This window comes from Saccostrea cucullata, unplaced genomic scaffold, assembly GCF_032062105.1.
Source record: "Saccostrea cucullata isolate Sc308-1 unplaced genomic scaffold, CSIRO_AGI_Scuc_v1 ctg6504, whole genome shotgun sequence".
NCBI lineage: Eukaryota > Metazoa > Mollusca > Bivalvia > Ostreida > Ostreidae > Saccostrea > Saccostrea cuccullata.
The window spans coordinates 31574-56033 of record NW_026938418.1 but is presented as its reverse complement, the minus strand read 5'-3'; the positions used below and the strand labels follow the sequence as shown (position 1 = coordinate 56033).

At 31.1% G+C, this 24460-nt stretch overlaps 1 protein-coding gene across 1 annotated transcript; it reads right to left on the bottom strand.

Moving 5' to 3' along the window:
- Positions 1-4138: 4138 nt before the first annotated feature.
- On the bottom strand, positions 4139-24228 carry LOC134250144 (uncharacterized). Its single transcript, XM_062732498.1, has 7 exons — positions 23805-24228; positions 18928-19065; positions 13969-14083; positions 13779-13843; positions 5095-5200; positions 4910-4974; positions 4139-4711 (listed from the first exon to the last, which is right to left on the bottom strand). The coding sequence occupies exons 1-7, from the start codon at positions 24226-24228 to the stop codon at positions 4179-4181; spliced, it is 1446 nt and encodes a 481-aa protein (XP_062588482.1). The 3' UTR covers positions 4139-4178.
- Between the last annotated feature and the right edge of the window lie 232 nt (positions 24229-24460).

The following is a 24460-nucleotide window of genomic DNA, read 5'->3' as shown; positions in this document are numbered from 1 at the left end:
TTGTGTTTTATATCGCGGTTGCCAAACCGGAAGTGCTGAGCTGTTTAGAGATGTACTTTTTCTTTCGATTGACGAAGCGTGTAATTTTATGGTCAATGTCAAAGTTCGCGAGGGGGTGAGGTACGGAAATATACACGAGGTCCAAGAAGGGGAATTCCGCTAACCATTACATGTGGGTTTTTTGTTGCCAGCGGCGGATAATAAATAAAAAAGGGGTTTTAATTGGTGACCTACATTTTTGGTCTCGAGAAAGATGGATACCTTGTGTTATTATATAGTAGAAAACTTAGCTCACTGTATAAAACAAGCGCCTGTGGCAGAGAGGTCAATATTTATGACATAGAGTACGAAAATAAAAGAAAACGTCATATTTCTCGTTTATTTAATCATAAAGGTGTATTTTTTCTTTGTTAAAATAAAGATATGAATCATTTCTATCAAAATATATGAATTAGAACATTTTCACACAAAGCTTTTTGAGATATTACCTATTATGCATGTCAGAACTGTAAAAAAAACATACGACAAGAAAAACGGGATGATACTTAATGATATTGTGCTCCATTATAATTTTTCATGCAAGATGAATTACAATGAATTTGCTTTCATTTAAAAGATACAAGTCAAATAGTTCAAAAACATTTTGATTTTGAATGTGATTTGACATTTTTAGATCTTTTTAGCGCAGATTTGGGTTAGAACAATACTGTCAGAAAATAATCTAATTTAAACATTTCACACTGTTTTTGCAAGTGCTCCTGTGTAAAAATAAGCATATAAATGTATTGTTTTCAATTCCTAAAAATTAAGAGCAAGTGGTCAGGAAAGACATGTCAAAGTTTTGAAAATTTCACACAAAGACGTTTCCGACATAAGTCCCCCTTAATCTCATAACATGTTAAAACATTAGATAAAATGTTAACAAGTAAAGTGTTTTTTAACTCGACTGATAAATATATTGTTGACGCACTGTTGATTGACAATAGCTACATAAATGTATATTTAATTGACTTAATAAAGCCCAGTAGAATTAAACCATGTCCATACCTTTTGACATCAGAGACAGCTGTTTTTGCAATAAATGGAACTCATGAGTATTCATACCTTGTTATTGGTCATTCTCGAAATAGTTTTAACAAATAAATTCCTCCTTTCATGTACAAGAACTCTGGAGTTGAGTTGAAAATAATTGCGTGTCTAATGGACGATATCAAATCAGGTCGTACGTGTAATAATTGTTTCCGTTGTTAGCAGACCTATGTCTGTATTTGGAGCAGAGTCTAATCAAAACCTTTTACATCAGAAGATGTATACATTTCTTGTAACTATTTCGACATTAGAAGATACATTATCAATTTAAAGAAATTAAGTAAAATCCATTCACGGATAACACCCTTCTGAATATATCCGCTTGATAAAATATATTGAAATAACGAACAGCATTCAAGATCTAAAATTTCCATTTCCAATACAAAATAAGAGCAAAGCAAACACAGGTCTCCGAAACATCAGAGACGGGATCGGATGCCATGAAGGATTGAGCATCACCTGCCAAACAATTACACCTACCTGCCATGTGCTCATTGTTATTATCGAAAAGAAAGGAAAATCTGTTTACAATTTAGTTTGTAATAATGGATTAACAATAAGTATGGAAAACATCAGTCAACATTTGACTTAAAAGGGGCATGGACAATTTTAATGTTTACAATTCCAGCGCAAGGCATCATCTATTGATTAGCAAAAAATTTAACATCATTTGTTAACAAACACGATGCAAAACTATAAGTTCTTCATAATGTAAACAAGGCTCGTGCCTTGATTTTGTTTACATATAGAAAATAGCATATTTATAACAAAATGAAATTCAGCAAATCACTAGTTACTGCCAAATCGTATTTGAAATTAAGTTTTATTTGAAATTATCTACTTTGATCGAATTTATTTTTATCAACCTGTGAAAACAAAAGATGAACAAACCTTGTCTACATAACAAAAGCTTGGAAATCTAAATTTGTCTTGTATCTGGACAACTTACGTTCAAATTTTTGATGATCATAGAAAGGCATTATTTAAATTATTGTAAAAATGGAAAAAATAATTTTGAAATTATATCTGAAACTTTGCCTATGCCCCTTTAATGATAGTTTGTATGTGCTAACATGGTCATTGTATCGACCATAAAACTTAAAACACCATGACTTAAATCGGGACTGTTGATATTCTAATTTCATCAACTCGTTTGTTAATGTCTTACGCCGTTTTAAGCATTGTTTTAACATAGAGCATGCTCCTGCATATAAAATCAACTGAGAGATATAACCCCCGTATGCAGCTGATGAAAGTATATTGCAATATAGTTAAAGTCACATTGCTTTTCATGAAACTTGATTGTTTAATAATTATGAAGGTCTTTTTCAAGTAAAACATCTTTTGAAAGAGATGTGTCAGGATCTATGATATCTTTTATTTCAACCTCACCATTATATATATCGTGTCGATATACTAGGGCTGTTCAATAAATAATGTCATCGGTGCTCGAAAAGAAGCAAAAGATGCTTTCAATGATTTAGTATTCATGATTTAACTAATTAAACCCTTTTAATCTAAACAAGTTCCTAACATTTTTTATTCAATTTCTGATTGTTCTTAAAACTCATTTTTGGGTATGACCCTTAGTATACTGGAAATGGTAGATTAAATGATTTCCTAGACTTGTTTCATCCTTCTGAAAAGTTGATTTTTTTCAAGTTTGGAAATAGAAACAAGTCAAAAGGTCAAAGATCTGGCAAATATTGTTAATGTGAAAATACAGCAACTTTCTGTTTATCCCAAAAACCACTTTACTCTTCAGGGCGTGCGGGTTTGGACGCTGTCATGAAGAAGTTTGATGTAGTGGATTTCTGATTCTGGGTCCTTCTTCTTTCGATTTTTTTGCAAAAAAATTGCTTTCTAGCCTCCTCCAGAAATTGAACTGTCTCCCAGAATACGATTTTGAACAACAATATCACTAATATTTAAAAACATTGCAATTAATTCTGAATTGTGCTCTCGCAATTCGCAATTCTTGGCTCTTGTCAGACCTTCGCTGTTTTTATCAAGTACATCGTATGGTAAACTTTGTTTTGAGGGTATAGCAATAGATTCAAGTTCCAATATCTGTTCGAATATCAAGCAGACTACAATTACTTATGTTTTAAAATAATTGTTAAAACATTCGTACACGCTGTCGTGTTTACTCATTTTTCAAATTAAATGGTTACTTTGGAGTAGTAAACTTTTTTACCGTTAAACATTTCTTAAAAACAGGATAAACTACTTCCGAAATGATGTCTATCAAATTTGCTGTGTCTTAACGTCAATTATACATCATCAAATATTATTTGTTGAATTTGGCAAACAATATATAAGTTGCTATACTTTTTGTTGGCAAGGACGGTACCCATTTTTAATGCCCATCATATAATTTTTTATCATTGAAATTAACCTGCTCATTTGTCTATGAAACAGGCATTGGTTGCTGTAAATATAATGTCACATATTTCGATGGATATTTCTTTGAGATTTTTAACAAGTTTTACAGCAGCTTTAATGAAGCTTTTAATTCCACGCTACTTTACTTATTCTTTATTATTCATTTATAATGCAGTGTTTCGAATAGCCCTTGATTTCCAGCTTCTCATAATGAAACTATGTGATGAAAAGTGGTCACATAAGCTGTTATAAATTCATTAAAGATTAAATAATGAGAGAAAGTCAAGCTCAATGTCGTATGATATCTCTATTGTATGTCATACAGTTCAGGACATTATTCATTGAACATCCCTCGTAAGAATGAAAATAATTGATTGTCGTAGAATTAATGTTTTATTAATTGGAGTATATCCGGGAGGGAGGATCATACTTATTTTAAAAAAAATTAAATTATCTTTTGAAAAAAGAAATACCTCATTCAAACTATATACGGAAAAACTTATAACGACAAAAAGCAAACCAATAGATAAAAGTTCCTTTACATGTTGAAGCTTGTTGGCAAATTTGAAAAAAAAAAGTCCCATATGAACGTACATAGACAATTAAAAATTCCAGAGGCGGGGTCAGATGCGTAAATCTTTCAGAACTGATCATACTTTGTTCTGTTTCATTTGATTTTTTAATACACCAATCTCCTTTAGAAACTAAGCCTCATCATGTTTTCGCATTGCAATGCTATAAGGTTCCGAGGCCAAGATATCATCTGAATCTGATTCACATATCTCCTCATTCTCTTGATTATCTGTCTCTAAAACATTCATCATACAATAGGAAGCTCCTTCGTTTTGAGATGTATCACAACGGATTGATTCCTTTATAAAATAATTTTCCATCTCAGAAGGGTCGACGTTTCTTCGTAAGGACAGAACACTGTATTGGCTGGTTTCGGCCGAGAATCCGTACATATTTTCCTGCAAATTCATTTTTGATGTCTGTTTTTTTTTATCATTTGCATCCTTGCTATCTTTTGAGACGTTTCTTTTAGCATTTTTATTCGTGAGGAAAGCATCAGTTTCATCATCCTCAGAGTATATATGCAAACGATTTGATGAGAAACCTTCACAATGAAACTCAATCATTTTGGATGATCTTACGTCAGCATAAACATTTTCATTTACTTCATTCTGTATCCCCTGTTGAGATGTATTAATCACAGGTGACTCTAATTGTTGAGCGTCTTTTTTTTACAAAGGTAAATATATAAAATTAAATGTCAGATTTGATTATGATTTTATACATATTAATTTGTCATGAAATTCTCATGAACGTTTCATAACAACTGTTAAAATTTATATCTTGTGCTTGCTATTGGGTACTTCTTTTTTGTGATAATTTTCTTTTTAAAACATTATCAAAATTAGGTTTTTAAATATACCTTCCCTTGTAGACTCATCAACGGTTGCGTTTCTTTGATTTTTGTCATCACGTGGTTTCCTTAATCTTTGGGAGAAGTAATATATTACATAATTTTTTTTTATAACAATTGAAGTTTCAAAGTTCATTTAAAAACATATATAAGCATTTAAAATCAAATCAATTCACTTTTAGATATAATATTACCTGGATGAGAGAAGAACAAGTCCCACTGCTGCTAGAACTGTTACAATTGATCCAATTAAGGCGAACGATACATTCTCCCACACAGATTTGTCTTTTACTGTTTCGTCTTCATAGGATTGTTTATAAAAGTTGTTGGAAATTGTAAGTAATATTATTTATGCTGATATTATAGAATGTTTGAATAATTTTAATTTTTCTTTCTTGCTGTTCTTTTCCTGAAAAGTTCTTTCCTCTAGAATAAGATTTAAACCTATATTTACATTTTTATTAAAATACCATTGTGCAGCTAACACCTACTCTAACATAAATTTGTTGAATACAATATCAGATTGAGATACCCATAATAAGTTTTATTTTAACTTTTTATTATAAGTAATAGTACGAGGGTTGTTCGGGAAGTTCGTGGACTGCTGTCATATCTTTATAATTTATTATCTTAATACAGTTCATTAATATAAAAAATGTAAAATTCATCTTGATTTAATTCAAACATATTCAGGATTAAAAACTGCAAAGAAGTATTCCGTAGCAGGTCAAAATTTAGGAATTCACAAAAAACACTCTAAATAAAATGATATTGTCTGTGTTCAAATTCTCTGTAAAATAGAGCAAAAACGAAAAAAACCTAGACATTTAAGTCAATAACTGTTTCAAATTTCAAATTATCGCCAAATAGTTTGCTTCGTTGTAAAAAAAATCAATTTAAGAAGATCTGTGGTCCCCATTGTAAGCGACATAAATATGACATTGTTGAACGATGCAGTGTTTTTTTTTATAGACAGGGAAAATCCTGAAATCCTGTGGAAAGAATCATAAGATATGCCTCATGTAAGTCGTGCATATGTTTATAAATGGTACTGGCGGTATTTGAGTGACAGAGACTCTGCATCCAACGAGAACAATCGGTAAGAAAAGGTTTATCTGCTAAAAACTGAACAAAAACTTTAAAAGGTTGAAACGACATGGAGAGACGTTGTCGCTTCAGAGTTGCTGATCTTTTGAAAGCTTAGCTACATGTAAGTGTTTAAAGAAATTGAAACATTGATAAAGGAAATTATACATGCTAAAATATAAAAACAAAAGACTTTTGAATAACTGTGTGAAATTTTGGGATAGTATTTCTCAGAAATTCTTGACGCTATGTTTTTGACGTTACTTTGCTGTTTAGTATGCTCCGTATATACAAAACAATAATTTCAAAATGAAGTACCAGTAAATTATTTCTATTACATCGAATGGAATGAAACATTACACATCAATAAAACAAATATTTTTACATGTGATGTCCTGCTTATTTAAAACGTCATGCAACTAGTACAATGCAAATTGACATCATTCACAGACTTTTCGAACAACCCTCGCAGATACAATAGAAAATATTTTTCTTTTTTTTTCATGTTAATGTCAGTTTAAACTATATAAATTTTTATACCAAAACAGTACCCTTAAATTCATTTCTTTGAACAAAAAAATTCACAGATTTGTTTTGATTTTTTAACACTGACTTCTATTCGCTATCTTCAATTTTTTAATTACGTATATTTGCTACGTGACATGGTTTATAACTAAATAAAGTTAATTCATTAAATTGATTTTATACCATTAATGCATCTCGTTGTAATGTTAAGGCTTACTATGAGAAATCAACGGAAAATAGAAATGTCAAAACTGGAATTTTTATAAAACTGAATTTATTTTTATTCAGCTGTTTTATTATCACAGAACTTAAATGCCTGTGGAAATATCACAGTATAGTCTACTTTGTACTGAATGAGGTTTGGTCCCATTAATGGACAGTCACTTGATGAATGCATAGTACGTGTACTGAATGTAGGTCATTAACAAATTTCAATATCGCAAGGGCATACCCTATTTGAAATTAAAAATTCAAGCTATTAATTGTTTCTGTATACATTGTACTTGTGATGCTGCTTTGAATAGAATTTGCGCTTTAATAGTTAAAATTTCAAGTAAATAGGCCCATGTCGAAATATATTTGACTTTTACCAAATAGTGTGTGTACTTACAAAGTCACCCTATCGATTTAAAGAAAGCAGCAACACTTTTCAAGTTAAGGAACATATCTTTTATTTATATTAAAAAATGGTTAAGATATATTTAGTGTATGTCCTTGCGAATGAACGATTTCATGAGGCACCTCGATGTTAAATATACCTAACCTGAACACGACCAAATTGTTAAAATACATGCTCTCGATAGTTAATGAATAATCGCACCAAACAAAGTATATTCAGTTGGTATAAATAGCCTATTTACAACCTGTAAATAACATTCTGTTTTATAATAAAACGCATTTTCATTGTTTAAAAATTCCTCAATCTGCCTCTCACAGCACATGAAATATGCCATTTTTACCAAAATGACGTCATGATTGACAAGTTTATCGAGATCAGTGATTTGTTTATATCCGGCTGTATGGGATTTAACTAGCAACTTTTTAAAATGCATTGATACGTTTTATTGTTGTTTATTATGCTAATGCAGTTTAAAGCTTTCTGGTATTATGAGGAATACATAAAGGTCATATTTTAGTATGATGTCACAGAAAACTTTTCCCGTATAATTTGAACCTTAACAATGCTGCGCTATTTAAAGTGCTTAGATAAGAAGAGAGTCATTTTAAAACATTAAGACTAATGAAAGCTTAAAAACAAAAACGTAATCACCAAATTCCTTCTTCTTACAACCATATTCCTTATCACAATCTTGGTGAGCACAGTTGCATTGCGATCTACACAGTCTCCCGTAAAATCCCTCACTGCATGAGGCACTGCAGTTTAAACCAAACGTCCCAAGTGGGCAGTCTAGAACAAGATTGCCTGTATGTAGTTACTTTGAATAATTGTTAATTCTAACATAGACAGTTTCATCACATGGTATTATATAATGTGAAATTTTGTATTGTGTTGATACCTAAGCATGGCCCATTGTTATGCCGGTAAAAGTTTGTACAGCATCTGAAAATTTAACACCTCAAAAATGTTAATACTCAAGGATATATTTTTACTGATTTATTACATCAAAGAAGTGTAATATACTTCTTTTAAAATTCGTTATTCTTATTAAATTTTTTCGTACTCACCTGTTACCACACATTGTGCTGGATGCTGTTGCTGTGAAAATACCTAAAATGATCTGAAGACAGATATTGTTTTCATCAATGGTTGCCATTGTTGAGCTAACATTAATTCAAATTTTCATTCAAATTCCAATTCATGTGTTAAGTGTACTATGTCTATCTATATCAAGGATTTCAGAGAAGAGATATTTATTTTAAATATAGCTAGATCCTACAAACAAAAACGTTCCCCTTCCTTGTCATCACTGTGTGATTCGAGAGTTTTAAGTACTGTATCACTAGAACATTTATGTGGACAGCAACTATTGAAGTTTTCAAAGTTTGTAATATCAATACACATACACACCCATAATTGTTACGTTAAATAAGATTTCAGTTAAAATTCATTGATACACGATTTTTATCTCGATTTGGTATTTATTGTGTACATATTGGTCTAGCAGTTACTGTGAAATCACTAATTTTCTGGAAGATAATTTTCTTTGTTTTCAACGTATGAAGAAACACACGAAATGCTATTTATCATATATATTACTACTAAACAACTCTTCACCCACGAAATCAAATCACCATGAAACGAAATTTTTTCCTCAAACCACAAAAATTTGACCTTTCGAAAATATGTGATTTCACAATAGTTTATTTTCGTACGAGGTCATTGTATCGAATGGACGAGTGACATCCTCCGCCGACCGTTCACATCTGTCGTGTGCTCCTTGTCATGATCGGGAAATAATTCAGGGGCAAGATGGGTAATGATATTATTTAAGTTCTATTAAATTGATACGTTGAGATATCTCTGTTGGAGAAAATATTGATTTCCGATCATGACAAGGAGCACACGGCAAAGGGTGTGACCGTTCGGCAGAGGGTGGTCACCTGATCCCACCTCTGATGTTTTAGAGGTCCATATTTGCTCTACTCCTATTTGTATTGTTTTGTGGACTTTGATCTTGATTACTGTTCGTTATCTCTATATGTTACATCACGGCTAGATTGGACTTCGTTTAATTCTTTAACAGTCCAAAATGATAAATACCATAATTGTGTACAATGGAATAACTATAAAATGAATTTGCTGATATTATGTTTGCATTAAAACTGTTTTTGTGAAGGCTTATTAAAAGGGAAATCAATGTACTTTTACATTTACCCGAGTATTGGGAAGAGCGTTTAAAGAAATATCATTACAAGTATATAGGAAATATATTAGTTTAAAGAGATCGGAAACCATGTACGTCTTCCTTTATAAAGATCCAGTATAGCTCAATCGCACTAAATGCCGAGAAAAGGTCTAAATTTGAACCCATTAACTAGTATATGGTGGCGTCCCTATATGCGTGAAAGTGTAAAATATGAAAACAATATTCAAGATCAAAAGTCTGCAAAAATACGAGATCAATCGATAGAAATTGAATTGATTTGAAGAATACATTATATTTCGATGTTGAAAAGGCCATTCTTTGGAAAATATCTTAAAATAATGTAGATATAAATTCGCGGAGGATCTACACATCCGAATAAAACACTCATGAAATCAGCCATTTTACTGTCTTAACATCTTCGCGGGCCAAAATTTTTCTGATCCGAGGTATCGGATCGGAAACCCTTGGCTAACGAAAGTGCTGTCTTAAATGATTATTGAAAACAATAATTTCTTAGTAATTTATCTTTTTATAAAAAGTGTACATATGATTTGTGTACATATCCATTTCTTTACAACTTCTTGAGGCGATGAATTATCTGATATTGTCTTACGATATGTATACCCAAGTATTTATTATTTTATAAATAAGATGATTTAGATTAATGATGTTGTTCTTTCTACAAACCTTGTTTCTTGCATAAACTATACATTAAAAATGTTATTAACAGTTAAAGCTGAAAAATTAGATAATTTCGAGTCTGCATTCTTAAAACGTCATGATAATAAATTATTGATAACCAATTTCTGTCTCTTAACTTTAAGTGCACACTAAAACCCATAGGAATAAATGTGAGTATAAGATCAAAGTAAAATATGTGAAGTTGTATGTGAATCACAATTTGTTAAACTGTTAAATATTGATATTTTTAATAGAGTAAGTTCAAATCACTTTTGTAGTGTCAGGATTAATGATAAATAGGCCTATATTTTTAGGAAAAATATGTAGATAACGGACAGTATTCAATCTCAAAGTCCAGAAAACAATACAAAGCAAGGGCGGAGCAAACACGGACCTCCGAAACATAAGAGGTGGGATCAGGTGCCATAAAAAAATCAATTTTAACATTTAACATCGAACTAAAAAAATGAACCACTGATCCCTGAAAAAGGAAACCAAAAGACATAAATAGAACAAGTCGTAAACAAAAATGTACTTCAGGCTTTACCTTCCTTATTCATATTTGAATATTTTATGAGAAAACGGCGCTAAGCATGCTCTAGGTTTAAACATTCTCTAAAACGATGTAAGATATTGCAGAAAAAGAAGATAAAAGAAGAATATCAAATGGGTCGATTAAAGTCATTTTGCAAGATCTTTGTTCGATAAAATGACCTTGTCTGCAAATGCATTCAAGCATGAAATTAAATTCTGAATGACCATTCAATATTATATGTATCAAGCTATTGTCATTTTATACATACTGAATCGTCTACGGATTATTCCGCTTTTCCCGATCATGACGTCAATAAGCATATGGCGGATGTCACCCGCCGGCAGTAGATGCTCACTCCCAAATGACGCCTGATCCCACATTTTAAGGTTTAAAGGCCCGAGCTATCTCCGCTCTTGATTTCTTTAATGGACTTTGATAACACTGTTTGTTAATATCAAATTTCAAAAAAGACTTTTCTAGATTCATTTTTTTTTTCAGAATTAACCTTTCCAAGGAGAGGAAAACGAAATATTATATGATCTGTAAAGAATCTTCTTGATATGCATCTGAATATATCAATACACACCTTCATGTCCAGAACAATAAATAAAATCTTATTAATTCATTAAATGGTATTAATATAGATCTGGAGTGATGGTTATATTTTTTTAGCCTTGATAAATTTTGAATCAAAATATGTTAATTTGATTTACATCGTAAAAAGCTTTCAATTTTTAAAATTGTTATAGACATTTCCTATAATTGATTTTCAAAATTGATATTGAAGCCTTTAATCAGAGAAACGATTAAAACGTTTAAAAAGGATGAAGTGGATTTTAAAATATAACATATATATCCTATTAAAAACAACAAAATATATCTATGTCACATCATTATAAAGTTTTCAATATTACTTATGAAGTGTTTTTAAATACACTTTAATTTTTGTAGATAAAAAAATCTAGTGACACTCGATTATTGATACATGTACATTGTAAAGTAGGCAGAGAGAGAGAGAGAGAGAGAGAGAGAGAGAGAGAGAGAGAGAGTGAGAGAGAGAGAGAGAGAGAGAGAGAGAGAGAGACACTTGTTCTAGAATTGATTATCTCATTTTAAAAAAAGTCAAGAACTAATTCTCAATAAAAGGTCAATTTTCATCAAAAGCAAGAAAACATCTTTGTTCCATATTTGGATATTTTACTAGAAAGATACTAGCTGTTAGCTAATACCAATGCTTTAAGAGAAACATGTTGAGTTCAGTTATTCTGTCGTCATCTCTGGCACATGGCCTTATGTCTACCAGTTGAGTTGATAAGGATGTTCACACCCTACACAGGAACAATATCTAAAAGCAAGGCAAATTTTTGACAAGTATGTTGATCAAACGGTTCAGTTATTCTGTCGTCATCTCTGGCACATGGCCTTATGTCTACCAGTTGAGTTGATAAGGATGTTCACACCCTACACAGGAACAATATCTAAAAGCAAGGCAAATTTTTGACAAGTATGTTGATCAAACGGTACTCTATCATTTAAAGTAATCATTTCTTAAATTCTATTGCAGATACAATGACCCTGTTCGTAGGTGTAATCTATTGTAAGTCGAATGAGTGTTGACTGGTGTTTTTCATCCCCATTTTTTGTGCTTGTCCGATGATGAAAGGGAGGACCACAGGTGTGACCGGTGTACAGGGCGGCGCACCTTATCCTACCCCTGAAGCGTTTGAGCTCAGTGTATCTCTGCCCCCGATTTGTATTGTTTCAACAAATTTTAAACTTACTAGTAAATACTGTTCGTTATATCCATATACCATATAAAAAGTATTATTATACATTTATTGACTGAGTTCGAGGGCAACATGCGTTTTGTCGGACCCAAGAACCAAACTGTCTGCCTGAGGCCGTTGAAGGCTGACAGTCTGGTTAGAGGGTCGACAAAACGCATTTTGCCCGAGAACTCTGTCAATAAATGTTTTGTTATACCTTTCATTTTATTTAATATTTTTTGACATACATGTATTTTGTATTATATTCCGTAATGTAACATCAGGTGTGTCACTGTTTTACACCAACGAATAAAAATGAGATTAAGCTCCGCCCATTCTGTGACGTAAGCGGTCCAACATCTCTCCGAGCGGTCCAACATCTCACTCAGCGGTCCAACATCGATTTTTTTATGCCCGCTCAGCAAAACATTAAAAATGTTAGACTTTTTTTCGTATAGATTTGTATAGGAACAAATTTTTAAAGGTATAACAATAACTAATGAAGAATATGAGATTGCGAACTGTATTTAATATCAAAATCCAAATAAAATACTAAGTAGGAGCAGAACAAACATGGACCTGATCATCTTAACATCAAAAGAGGGATTAAGTGTCATGGAAGACTGAGCACTGGAAATAAACCTTTCATATTCGACCATATTGTGTTCTGTTCCATTTGATTTTTTATACGCCGATCTCCTTCTGAATTTAAGACTTATCATATTTTCGCATTGCAATGCTATATGGTTCCGAGGAATCATCTAAATCGGATTCACATATCCCCTCATTCTCTTGATTACTAGTATCTGTCTCCAAAACATTCATTATACAATAGGAAGCTCCTTTGTTTTGAGATGTATCACGATGGATTGATTGCTTAATCAAATAATGTTCCATCTCGGAGGAGTTTACATTTCTTCGTAAGGAGAGAAAACTGCATTGGCTGGTATCGACCAAATTTCCGTACATATTTTCCTGCAGATTCATTTTTGATGTCTGTTTTTCTTTATAATTTGCATCCTTTCTATCTTTTGAGACGCTCCTTTTAACATTTTTATTCTCGAAGAAGGCATCAGTTTTATCATCCTCAGAGTGTATGTGCAAATGATTTGATGAGAAACCTTCACAATGAAACTCAATCATTTTGGAGGATCTAACATCAGCATAAACATTTTCATTTACTTCATTCTGTATATCCTGGTGAGATGTACTAATCACAGGTGGCTCTAATTGTTGAACGTCTTTTTTTTTACAAAAATAAATAAATAACATTATTTAATGTCAGTTTTGATTTTTCAGCTTATTATTATCGTATGCATATTAATTTGTAATGAAATATTTACGAAAATTGATAACAACTGTTAAATTTTACATCTTGGACTTGCAATGGGTACTAGTTTTTTTTTATAACTTTCTCTTTAAAACATTGTTATTAAGATTTGGCTTTCTAAATTTACCTCCCCTAGCAGAATCATCAACGGTTGCGTTTCTTTGATTTTTGTCATCACGTGGTTTCCTTAATCTTTGTGAGAAATAATATGTTACATAATTTTAATAACAATTGAGGTTTCAAAGTTTATTGGGAAAAAACATGGACAAATATAAGCAATCACAATCAAAGCAATTCACTTTTAGATATAATAATACCTGGATGAGAGAAGAACAAGTCCCACTGCTGCTAGAACCGTTACAATAGATCCAATTAAGGCGAACGATACATTCTCCCACACTGATTTGTCTTTTACTGTTTCGTCTTCAGAGGCTTGTTTTTAAAAGTTGTTGGATAAATGTAGGATAAGATAATATTATAAATGCTGAATATTATAATTGATAAATTCTCTAATTATATATTTTTTCTCGTGGTCTCTTCTTTCACTATTCAAAAGTTCTTTCCTCCAGATACGTACTAGTATTTAATATCTGACAACGTTCCAGAAATCGAAGAATGATTAAAATTTAAACCATAATTCTTTTATTATTAACCAAATTTAATAAGTTTTCATTGTGCAGCTAACACTTACTTTGAATACAATATCAGAATACAATACCCATAACAGTTCTTATATCCATTTCAATTATATTTCCATTGTTAGATTTATTATAACTTTTTTATTAGTAGTAATAGTTCGAGCAAGGGTTGTTTGGAAAGTTTGTGGACTCCTGTCACATCTTAATCATGAAGGATATGGAGATAACGAACGTCACATGCATTCCAAATTTGGTAGAAGTATTCTTACAATAAATTCAAATGATTTATATAAAAAAAGATTAAATTTATCATGATTTTTTCCCCAAATATATTCGAATATAAAAACCACAAAAATAGGATCGCGGAGCAGGTCAAAATTTGTTGATGATAATGCCTGTGGTCATATTCTCTGTAAAACGGAGCAAAAACGGAGCAAAAACACAAAAAAATAACCCTAGACATTTAAGTCAAGAACTGTTTCATATTTCAAATTATGGCCCAAAAGTTTGCTTCGTTGAAAATAAATCAATTTGAGAAGATTGGTGGTCCTCATTGAAAGGGACAGAAATGATGACGTTGTTGTACGATGAAATTTTGTGTTATAAATCTTCAATAAAGTCTTAAAATATAAAAGGAATCATCAGAAGTGCCTCATGTAAGATCTGCATATGTGTATCATGGAAAGACATAGGCGCGTCAGAGTTTCTGATCTATTGAAAGCACAGTTAAGTGGTTAAAGAAGTTAAAGCATTGACAAAGGAAATTAGAGAGTAAAACTAGACCTCTGATGTTTAGGAGGTCCGTGATTGCTCCGCTCCTAAGCATGACCCATTGTTTTATGAACTTTGATATTGATTACTGTTCGTTATCTCCATATCCTTCTTCTTATAACGAAGTCTCTGGTAATCGTGAAATGGTGTCAGGTCATTTCTCTCTAAAAATTTTTCTCTCCCAGGTTATTTCTCTCTCCTACCATTTCACGGTAGGTCATTTCACGGTAGGTCATTTCTCTCTCCTACCTGGGTCATTTCACCCCATTTTAAATCTGGTATTATATATAATTTTTTACATTTCCATTCTTGTGTTATTAACTTTTGTCTCGTAAAATAAATTAATTTTATCAATTTATGACTAATAAAATTCGAACGAGAGAATGTTTATATAGATACAGATCAAACTCGAATCTTAGAAAAATAATACAAAAAAAAAAATGCTTTTATTGATTGATTTTGTTTGGCGATACAAATACGTTGGAATAAAAAATAAAACAGTTTTAAATTATGATATGTCAATTTTGATCTTAAGAGGAAAAAGGGAGAAAATAGACATGACATAAAATAATAGCTGCAGAACTGTAGCTCGATCTCCGAAAAGAAATATATTGACAGACCGGTTCAATACATTTTCTTTTTGGAAAACTACAGTTCTGCAGCTAAAAAATAGATAATTTAAAAAAACAAAACAATGGATAATTCATAATATATATTATGAAAGCAGATACACAAGTAAAAGTGTGTAAATATTTACCTATTTATTTTGAATAATCGTATAAATAATAAGAACACGAAGAAAATAATGACATAAAAATGCTATCAATATGAAAAAACCTAAAAGCAATATTTCTAAGTTATACAAGATTAACAAAGTAGCCAACCCACATGAATTAATGGGAATGTAGCAACGGAAAAAAATCTCTTCAAAATGAATTATAAGACATCGAAAAGGAACTTACTCGGTGTGGCAATAGACACCTCCACAATTTCGCCGGAAATGGCTAGTAAATTTTAATACGTTTAAAGTACTAGTATATTACACCATTAAAACGATTCTTACATGTATGAATCTAATGTAAAAAAAAAATATTTAAACCCACCTCCCTTTTTAATATAACGTAATCTGCTGTGTTTACCACAATATTTTATGAAATAGAGAATACATTATCAGGACTGTATAAAATGTTTTTCAGGACTTGTAATCTTGATACTCTCAGTAGATGTCAAATAATCTACTGTCTCTAAAAGTTTACATATTCTTGGATTCAATTAAAAAAAAATCATCTCATTTTTTATACGTATTTTATCCATGGCGTTCAGTTTCCTTTGTTATATCAGAGATTATAAATTTTAAGTACAAACAAAAATATTCCAACTATAACACAAACTTGAACTAGCTTTTTGAAAAGGCAAGGACATAACTCGATCTCATGTTAGCTAGAATGATCTTTCGACTGTTCAATACTTCCGTTTTATTATCAAGGAGATATTCATGAGGTCTTTTACATGTATGCACATACATATTTACGCAAGAGAAAATAATGCAGAAAAATGTTTTTAACAATCGGGACATTTTAAATTAAAAATCCATGCACCAGTACATCAATTTTACGTTCTAATAATAAACATGTTAATGTGTGTGTGGGGGGGGGGGAGGGGGAGGGGGGGGGTACCCCTGTTGTACAGAGAAACACTTATGTAATTTGGGGGGAAAATGAAATCTAAAAAGTTAAAATTTACTTGATTGTGAAAATGCATACATTTAGGATTAGTCATCTTGCCTAAAAATTGTGATCCTAGGAAGTATTACAGTACATGTAAATGAGTTTGTATTCAATGTAATAAAAAATGGAAACAAATTCTTATTTATATAATAATCTGGCTGAACACATCTTTGTACAAGTTGACATATTTTGTCTAAAGACTTAAGGAGATATTGTGGTGTCAATCTGTGAAATCGACAATTTACGGATAAACATTTGCACCCAGCATGATGATAAAAAAAAAACACCTTGTAGGGTACCATAAAACCGCAAGACAGCAATTACGAATATTTTAACAATTATATATTTATTCCTGATAAAGACCATAAAAGACAGATGACAGGACAATAAAAAATTCACAATCTAATTGATAATGAATTTAGTTGTTAAAGAAAGAAGATTAAAATATTTCTATTTTCGCATTTAAAGTTATTCTATATTCCATTATAGCTGTAGAACTGTAGCTCTCCGATTTTTTTTTTTTTAAATACATGTGTAATTTTTTTAAAGGCCCGCACTGTCAATACATATTTTTCAGAGAGCTACAGTTCTGCATTTAATTCCATTAGAAAAAAAGATAGTAAGTCTTAGAATCAATGAAAAAAAATAAATAATCATGTGCCTCTGCCCTTTTGAAAAGCCAGTTGAAGATTGTATAAATTGATTAATTAATACAAAAAATTAAAAAATAAAGGAATTAATTAAATTATAAAAGAATTCTTACAAAAAAAAATATTATTCAAATAAATGAGTGAATGCATAAATGTTTAAATTATGAATAAAATAAACAATAAATGTGTGAACTCATAAATAAATAAAAAATACATGTGTGAATTAATAAATGAATAAATAAGATGAAATAAAATAAATAAAGTTAGCATTCAATTCAGTGTGGTAATTAACAAAACTTGATAAAATTAAACTTATTACACTATAATTTTTGTGTTGGAGTGAAATGACCTAGGTTGTGGAGAGAAATGACCTGGGTAATGGAGGGAAATGACCCAGGAGAGAATTGACCTGGGCGGAAATGACCTAGGCGGAGCAGGTCCTGGGGAGAAATGACCCGGATTCCGTGAAATTACTTCGCCATATCCGTAAATTCGCAATATCCATGTTCGTACTAAAATAGTTTTGCGGAGTTGTACTTGCAACGAAAACTATTGTTGGATGTATAAATACAAAATTCCAGAAAGATGAATTTATATGAGTGAATTTTAAAGTATACTATGTGAAATGTATAGTATAGTATTCCTAAGAAAATTTTTACGCAATGTTTTGACCTTACTTTGCTGTTACGTATGCTCAGTATATAACACATGTATAAAATATGTTGATTTTAAAATGAAGTACAAGTTAAATAATTCCTATTAAGGACAGATGATACAAACAAAAAAATGGATGCATGGATTGGTATATATATTTTTGAGGCTAATTTCATTGCACATGATGCAAATAATAAATTTATAGAAAATAAAGAAATTGTAAACCTTCTGTGATGTTCAAAACTCTGCCATTCTGAAACCATCCTTTTTAATGTATACAAATATTTTGCACTTCAAATTCCATTTTTGGGCAATGTTGATTAAAAAATTAAAACTTGTTTCTTACCATTTAAACATGACCCAAGTTGTTATTTATAAATTCTTTGACAAAAATTTGTTTGTATCATCTGTCCTTAAATCGAATGGCATGAAACTTAAGATATCATCAAAACAAATATTTTTACACATGATGTTGTGCTTATTTTAAAATCCTTGCAAGAAGTACAACAAAGAATGACATCAGCCTCGAACTTTTCGAACAACCCTCGTAGATACAATAAAAAATATTTTTCTTTTTTTTAATATGAATTTAAATTAGATCAAATTTTAATGGCGATACCATTCAATACATATTTTTGAACAAAATATTTTCTCAGATTGGTTTGACATTGATTTCTATTTGTTATCTTCACTTTTTAATTACGTTTATAGATAAATAAAGTTAATTAAAGTTAATTCACACATTAATATACTTTTTTAAATATACTGAAATAAGAAGAGAATCATTTTAAAAGATTAAGGCTAAAGAAAGCTTAAAAATAAAAGAAGATAATCACCAGATTTCCTCTTCTTACAACCATATTCTTTATCACAATCTTCTGTAGAACAGTTGCATTCTGATCTACACAGTCTTCCATAGAATCCTTCCTTACATGATGCACTGCAGTTAACACCAAACGTCCCAAGTGGGCAGTCTAGAACAAGATGACCTATATGCACTTACTTTGAATAATTGTTAATTCTAACATAGTCAGTTTCTTCAAATGATATTATATGCATAATGTGAATTTTTGTATTGTGTCGATACCTAAGCATGACCCATTGTTATGCTGGTATAAGTTTGCACAGCATCTGAAAATTTAACACCTCAATAATGTAAATGCTCAAGGATATATTTTAGGGTTTTATAACATCAAGAAAATGTAATATACTTTTTTTATTCTACTTAATTGTTTTTCGTACTTACCTGTTACCACACATTGTGCTGGATGCTGTTGCTGTGAAAATACCTAAAATGATCTGAAGACAGATATTTTGTACATCAATGCTTGCCATTGTAGAGCTAACATTAATTTCAATTTTCATTTAAATAACATTTCATCTGTTCAGTGTACTAGGTCTATCTATATCAACGATTTCAGAGAAGAGATATTTATTTTAAATATAGCTAGATCCTATAAACAAAAACGTTCCCCTTCCTTGTTATCACCGTGTGTGTGCTATTTGATTCAAGAGTCATAAGTATTGTATCACTAAAACATTTATGTGGCAGCAAATATTGAATTTTTCAAAGTTGGTAATATTAATTCAAATACACACCGATAATTGTTACGTGAAATAAAATTGAAGTTAAAATGATTTGATACACGATTTTTAACTCGATTTTGTATTCTCGAAATGCGATTTATCAAATTTATTACTACTAAACAATTCTCCAACCACGAATTCAAATCCCTATGAACCAATGTTTTCCTCAAACCACGAAAATTTGCCCCCTAGAAAATATGTAACTTAAAAGTAGTTCATTTTTGGACAGGGTCATTGTATCAAATGGAAGAGTGACATCCCCTGTTCACACATGTCGTATGCTCCTTGTCTTAATGGGGAAATAACGGGAACATCCGTCGTCAAATCAGTTGAGAGATGGGTAAGGATATTGTTGAAGTTCTACTTTAAGAATTGATACCTTAATAAATCTCTGTTTGAGGCCCATACGTAGAGATGGGAGAAAATATTGATTCGCGATCATGAAAAGGAGCACACGACGAAGGGTTTGACCGGTCGGCAGGAGATGCTCACTTCTCCATGGCACCTGATCCCTCCTCTGATGTTTTGGAGGTCCGTGTTTGCTCTGTTGCTATTTTGTATTGTATTATGGAATTTGATGATCTGGAATACTGTTCGTTATCTCCATATGTTAAATCCCGACTAGATTGGACTTCGTTTGATTCTTTAACAGTCCAACATGATAAATAGCATAATTGTGTACAATGCAATAACTATAACATGAATTTGTTTAACGCATGTTGTGTTTGCATTAAAACTGTTTTTGTGAAGGCTTGTTTATAGGGAAATCAATGTACATTTACTTTGAGAGTATTTGGAAGAGCGTTTAAAGAGATATCATTGCAAGTGTATTGGAAATATATTAGTTTAAAGAGATCAGAAACCATGTGCGTCTTCCTCAATAGGGATCCAGTATAGCTCAATCACACTGAATGCCGAGAAAAGGTCTAAATTTGAACCCATTTACTAGTAAATGGTGGCGTCCCTATATGCCTGAAAGTGTAAAATATGGAAACAATATTCAAGACCAAAAGTCTGCAAAAATGCACGATGAAACTTTGTCCAGTTGGACATAAAATAATACACACTATATCAATCAATCAAACTTGAATTGATTTGAAGACTATATTTTATTTCGATGTTGAAAGCTCCATACTTGGGAATAATATTATTTGTTAAATTATAATATTATTTGAGTCTAAACTACAGGCCTGGGTTCATAAAACAAAGTCAGATAGAAAAAAAATAATGATTTTACATTTTTTGAACAATAATATTACCAGTAAATTATAATCTATTTGTTCTGAAATAATTGTTTACAGGTAAGTCTTGTTTTCACAAGAATCACTAATGAAGGCCTTTAGAAGAGAGCAGGAATTAAGAACCACTAAAATCAGATGGAGAAAACCATGAAAATCAGATTGAGAAAATGGGACTGGATTTGACTAATCCTTGTGAAGCCACCATCCAACACCACAAACCAGGACCAAATCCGGAACCCGCAGGGCAAGAGAAAGAGAGGACATCCAACAGATTAGTATGAAGTTTCATGTGTTAATTGATTACTTTTTGTTCTTAAAAATCTTTTCTTAACAAAATTGCAATTATTACCTGAAATTATCACACTAATTTTGAATATTTGGTGAATAAAACACATTCTTTCATGCCTAAATGCCTTGATTTATTTTCATTAAAGGCTGAAAAAGAAACACGGGGTGGGGATATAAAAAATTTCAAAACTTTCTTATACGTACACTAACCCCTACTTTTCATGCTAAGAAAAGGAACCATAATACCTAAAGAAACTGTACAACAATTTTCTTAAAAAGTTTAATTGTACAAATATGTTTTTCTTTGGTTTTTCAAGCAATTTTATAGGGGAAAATGTGCCTAATTTTGCCATGGGTGAACAACATTTTTGGGTACACGTTATCAAATTGGTATTTATTTGCTCATTTGTTGCTTAAAAAATCAACTTTGCAATACTTTCAAGTAACTTTAAGCCAAATTAAGTTTGAATTCACTGTATCGTTAGGTTTTATGAGGTATTTTATGGTCTGGTAGCATTTTTAATGAAATTTCCCATGCTCTATTTTGGCCTATGTTCGAGGGGTTGAATCTCTCTTAGATGCACTAACATACACTTTCTTTTCTTTAAATCATTCCTTGGATATTACACATTCAGAAAAATATAAGTAGTTGGAAAGTTTAATGCACGTTTTTTTCCGCGTATCATAAGAATACATCCTTAAATGATTATGAAAAACAATTAATTGTACGTAATTTATCTTTTTATAAAAAGTGTACATACGATTTGTGTACAGATCCATTTATTTACAGCTTCTTAATGCGATGAATTGTCTGATATTGTCTAATGATATGTATACCAAAGTATTTATTATTTTATAAATAAGACAATTTAGATCAATAATGTTATTCTTTCTACAAACCTTGTTTCTTGCATAAACTATACATTAAGATTGTTATATACGGTTAAATCTGAAAAATCAAAAACGCGAGTCTGCATACTTAAAATGTCATGATAATAAATCATTTGATAACTAATTTCTGTTTCTTAACTTTAAGTACACACTAAAACCATTGCGAATAAATGTGAGCATAAGATCAAAATAAAAGATTAATATGAAGTTGTAGGCCTATGTAAATCGCAATTTGTTCAAAGGTTAAATATTGATATTTTAATAGAAAACGCTCAAAATACTTTTGTAATGTCCGGCTTTATGATAAATATATATTTAAAAAAAATCAGTTTTAACATTTAACATCGAAATAAAAAATGAACAACTGATCCCTGAAAAAAAAGACTGAAATGGAACAACACGGAAACAAAAACTATTCTTCTCTTCCTTCCTTATTCATATTTGAATATTTTACTATAAAACGACGTTAAGGATGCTCTTCCTTGGAACACTTTCTTAAACAAAGTTAGATATTGCAAAAAAGTAGATAAAGAAGAATATCAATTGTGTCGATTAAAATCATCATTTTGGAAGATTTTTGTTCGATACAATGACGTTGTCAGCAAATGCAATAAAGCATGAAATCAAATTCCGAATGACCATTTAATATTAATAACACGTATTATGCACTTTGTCGCTATTTACATACTGAATAGTTTATGGATTATTGCGTTTCCCGATCATGACAATGAGCATACGATGATATCAACGGTAGGCAGTAGATGCTTACTCCTCCATGGCACCTGATCCTACCCCTTAATGTTTAAAGGTCCGCTCTTGATTTGTGTAGTGGACTTTGAGAATACAGTTCGCTTAATTTCATATTTCAAAAAAATTTTTTTAGACTCACACTTCTGTAGGAATAAGCTTTCCAAGAAGAGGAAAGCGAAAAAGGACATGATATATACAGAGTCATCTCTATATGTACTTGATATAAGTAATCCACAACTTCAAGTCCATAAAAATATATTTAATCAAAATATGTTAGATACTTCAAATATTAATTGATTAAACTGCATCGGTATAAACCCGGCGGGACGGTAAAAAATTACTTTTTAGTATTGATGAAATTTGAAAAAACAACTGTTAATTTGAAAAAAATCGTATAAACCATTCATTTTTCTTTAAAATTGCGATGGATATATCCTAGAATTGATTTCTAAAATTGAAAATGCAGCTTTTGATAAGAGGAAACGATCAAAATTTTTAAAAGGAGGAAGTGTATTAAGAAAAAAGAAATATATCTCATTTTGGATTTGAACAACTTCTGTATCATATGGATACATAAATATGTCTGCCTATAGCAGCTGTGGAATTGTTACCATGTATTTAAGCAATGAACATTAAAAACTATTAATTCAAAGTTATGAAAGACAATTCAAACTTAATTTAATAAGTTATATTAAAAAAATCAAAATTGTATAATGGATATCAACTTAAAATTTTAAAAACAAATTTGTGAACGAAATCTTTACTTCAAAATTATTACAAAAATTTTCAGCTTTTTATTACTTCCACAGTATCACATTATGCATTAAAGTCAACATGAAGGTCACTGAAAGGTCTGCAAAAGTTTACCGAAATTTATATCTCCGTTATTTAGTTATTTTAGGCAGAATATAGTAAACTGAATAGTTCAGTTTCAACCTGTGTTTGGGATCCATTACTTTTCTGAGAAGAATCCTCGGAGTGTTTTGAGGATAAACCAACATCAGAGTCTGAATCATAATCATCCAGACTACGGTGATCTTTAGAGATCCTAATATTTGTCAAACAATATGGATCATCAATGTTGTGTAAAAACTGACTCCGGAGTGATTGCTCCATTGCATAGCATTCCATTTCGGACGGGTCAAAGTTTCTTCGTAAGGACAACACGCTGTACTGACAATTTTCTTCAAAATTGCCATAATCATTCCCCTTTTCATCGTTTTTAAAAATGTCGTTTTCTTTGCCACTTCCACAAGAATGTGCAAATAAGATATCCCCGTAGTCTTTTTCATTCCTTTTGATTATACTAGTTTTTTCTTTCTCACATTGGATAGGCAGATTGTTTCTTTCAGTGAAAACACTGGTTTCATATTCAATCATTTTAGAGGATCTTATATCGGCATATATATTACAGTCACCGTCTGATTCCGCCCTAGGGGGAATGGCTCCAGATGGTGATGACTCGGGATGCTGAATACTTTCTTCTTCGACTATGCGTGCCAGTGATTTAGAAAAAAAATGGAAAGTTACTTTGAACAAGAGGATTCTAAATTTGAGCATATTGTAATTCCTGTTTTATTTTTTTGTCTTTTTTTTTTAAAGTTTGAAAACA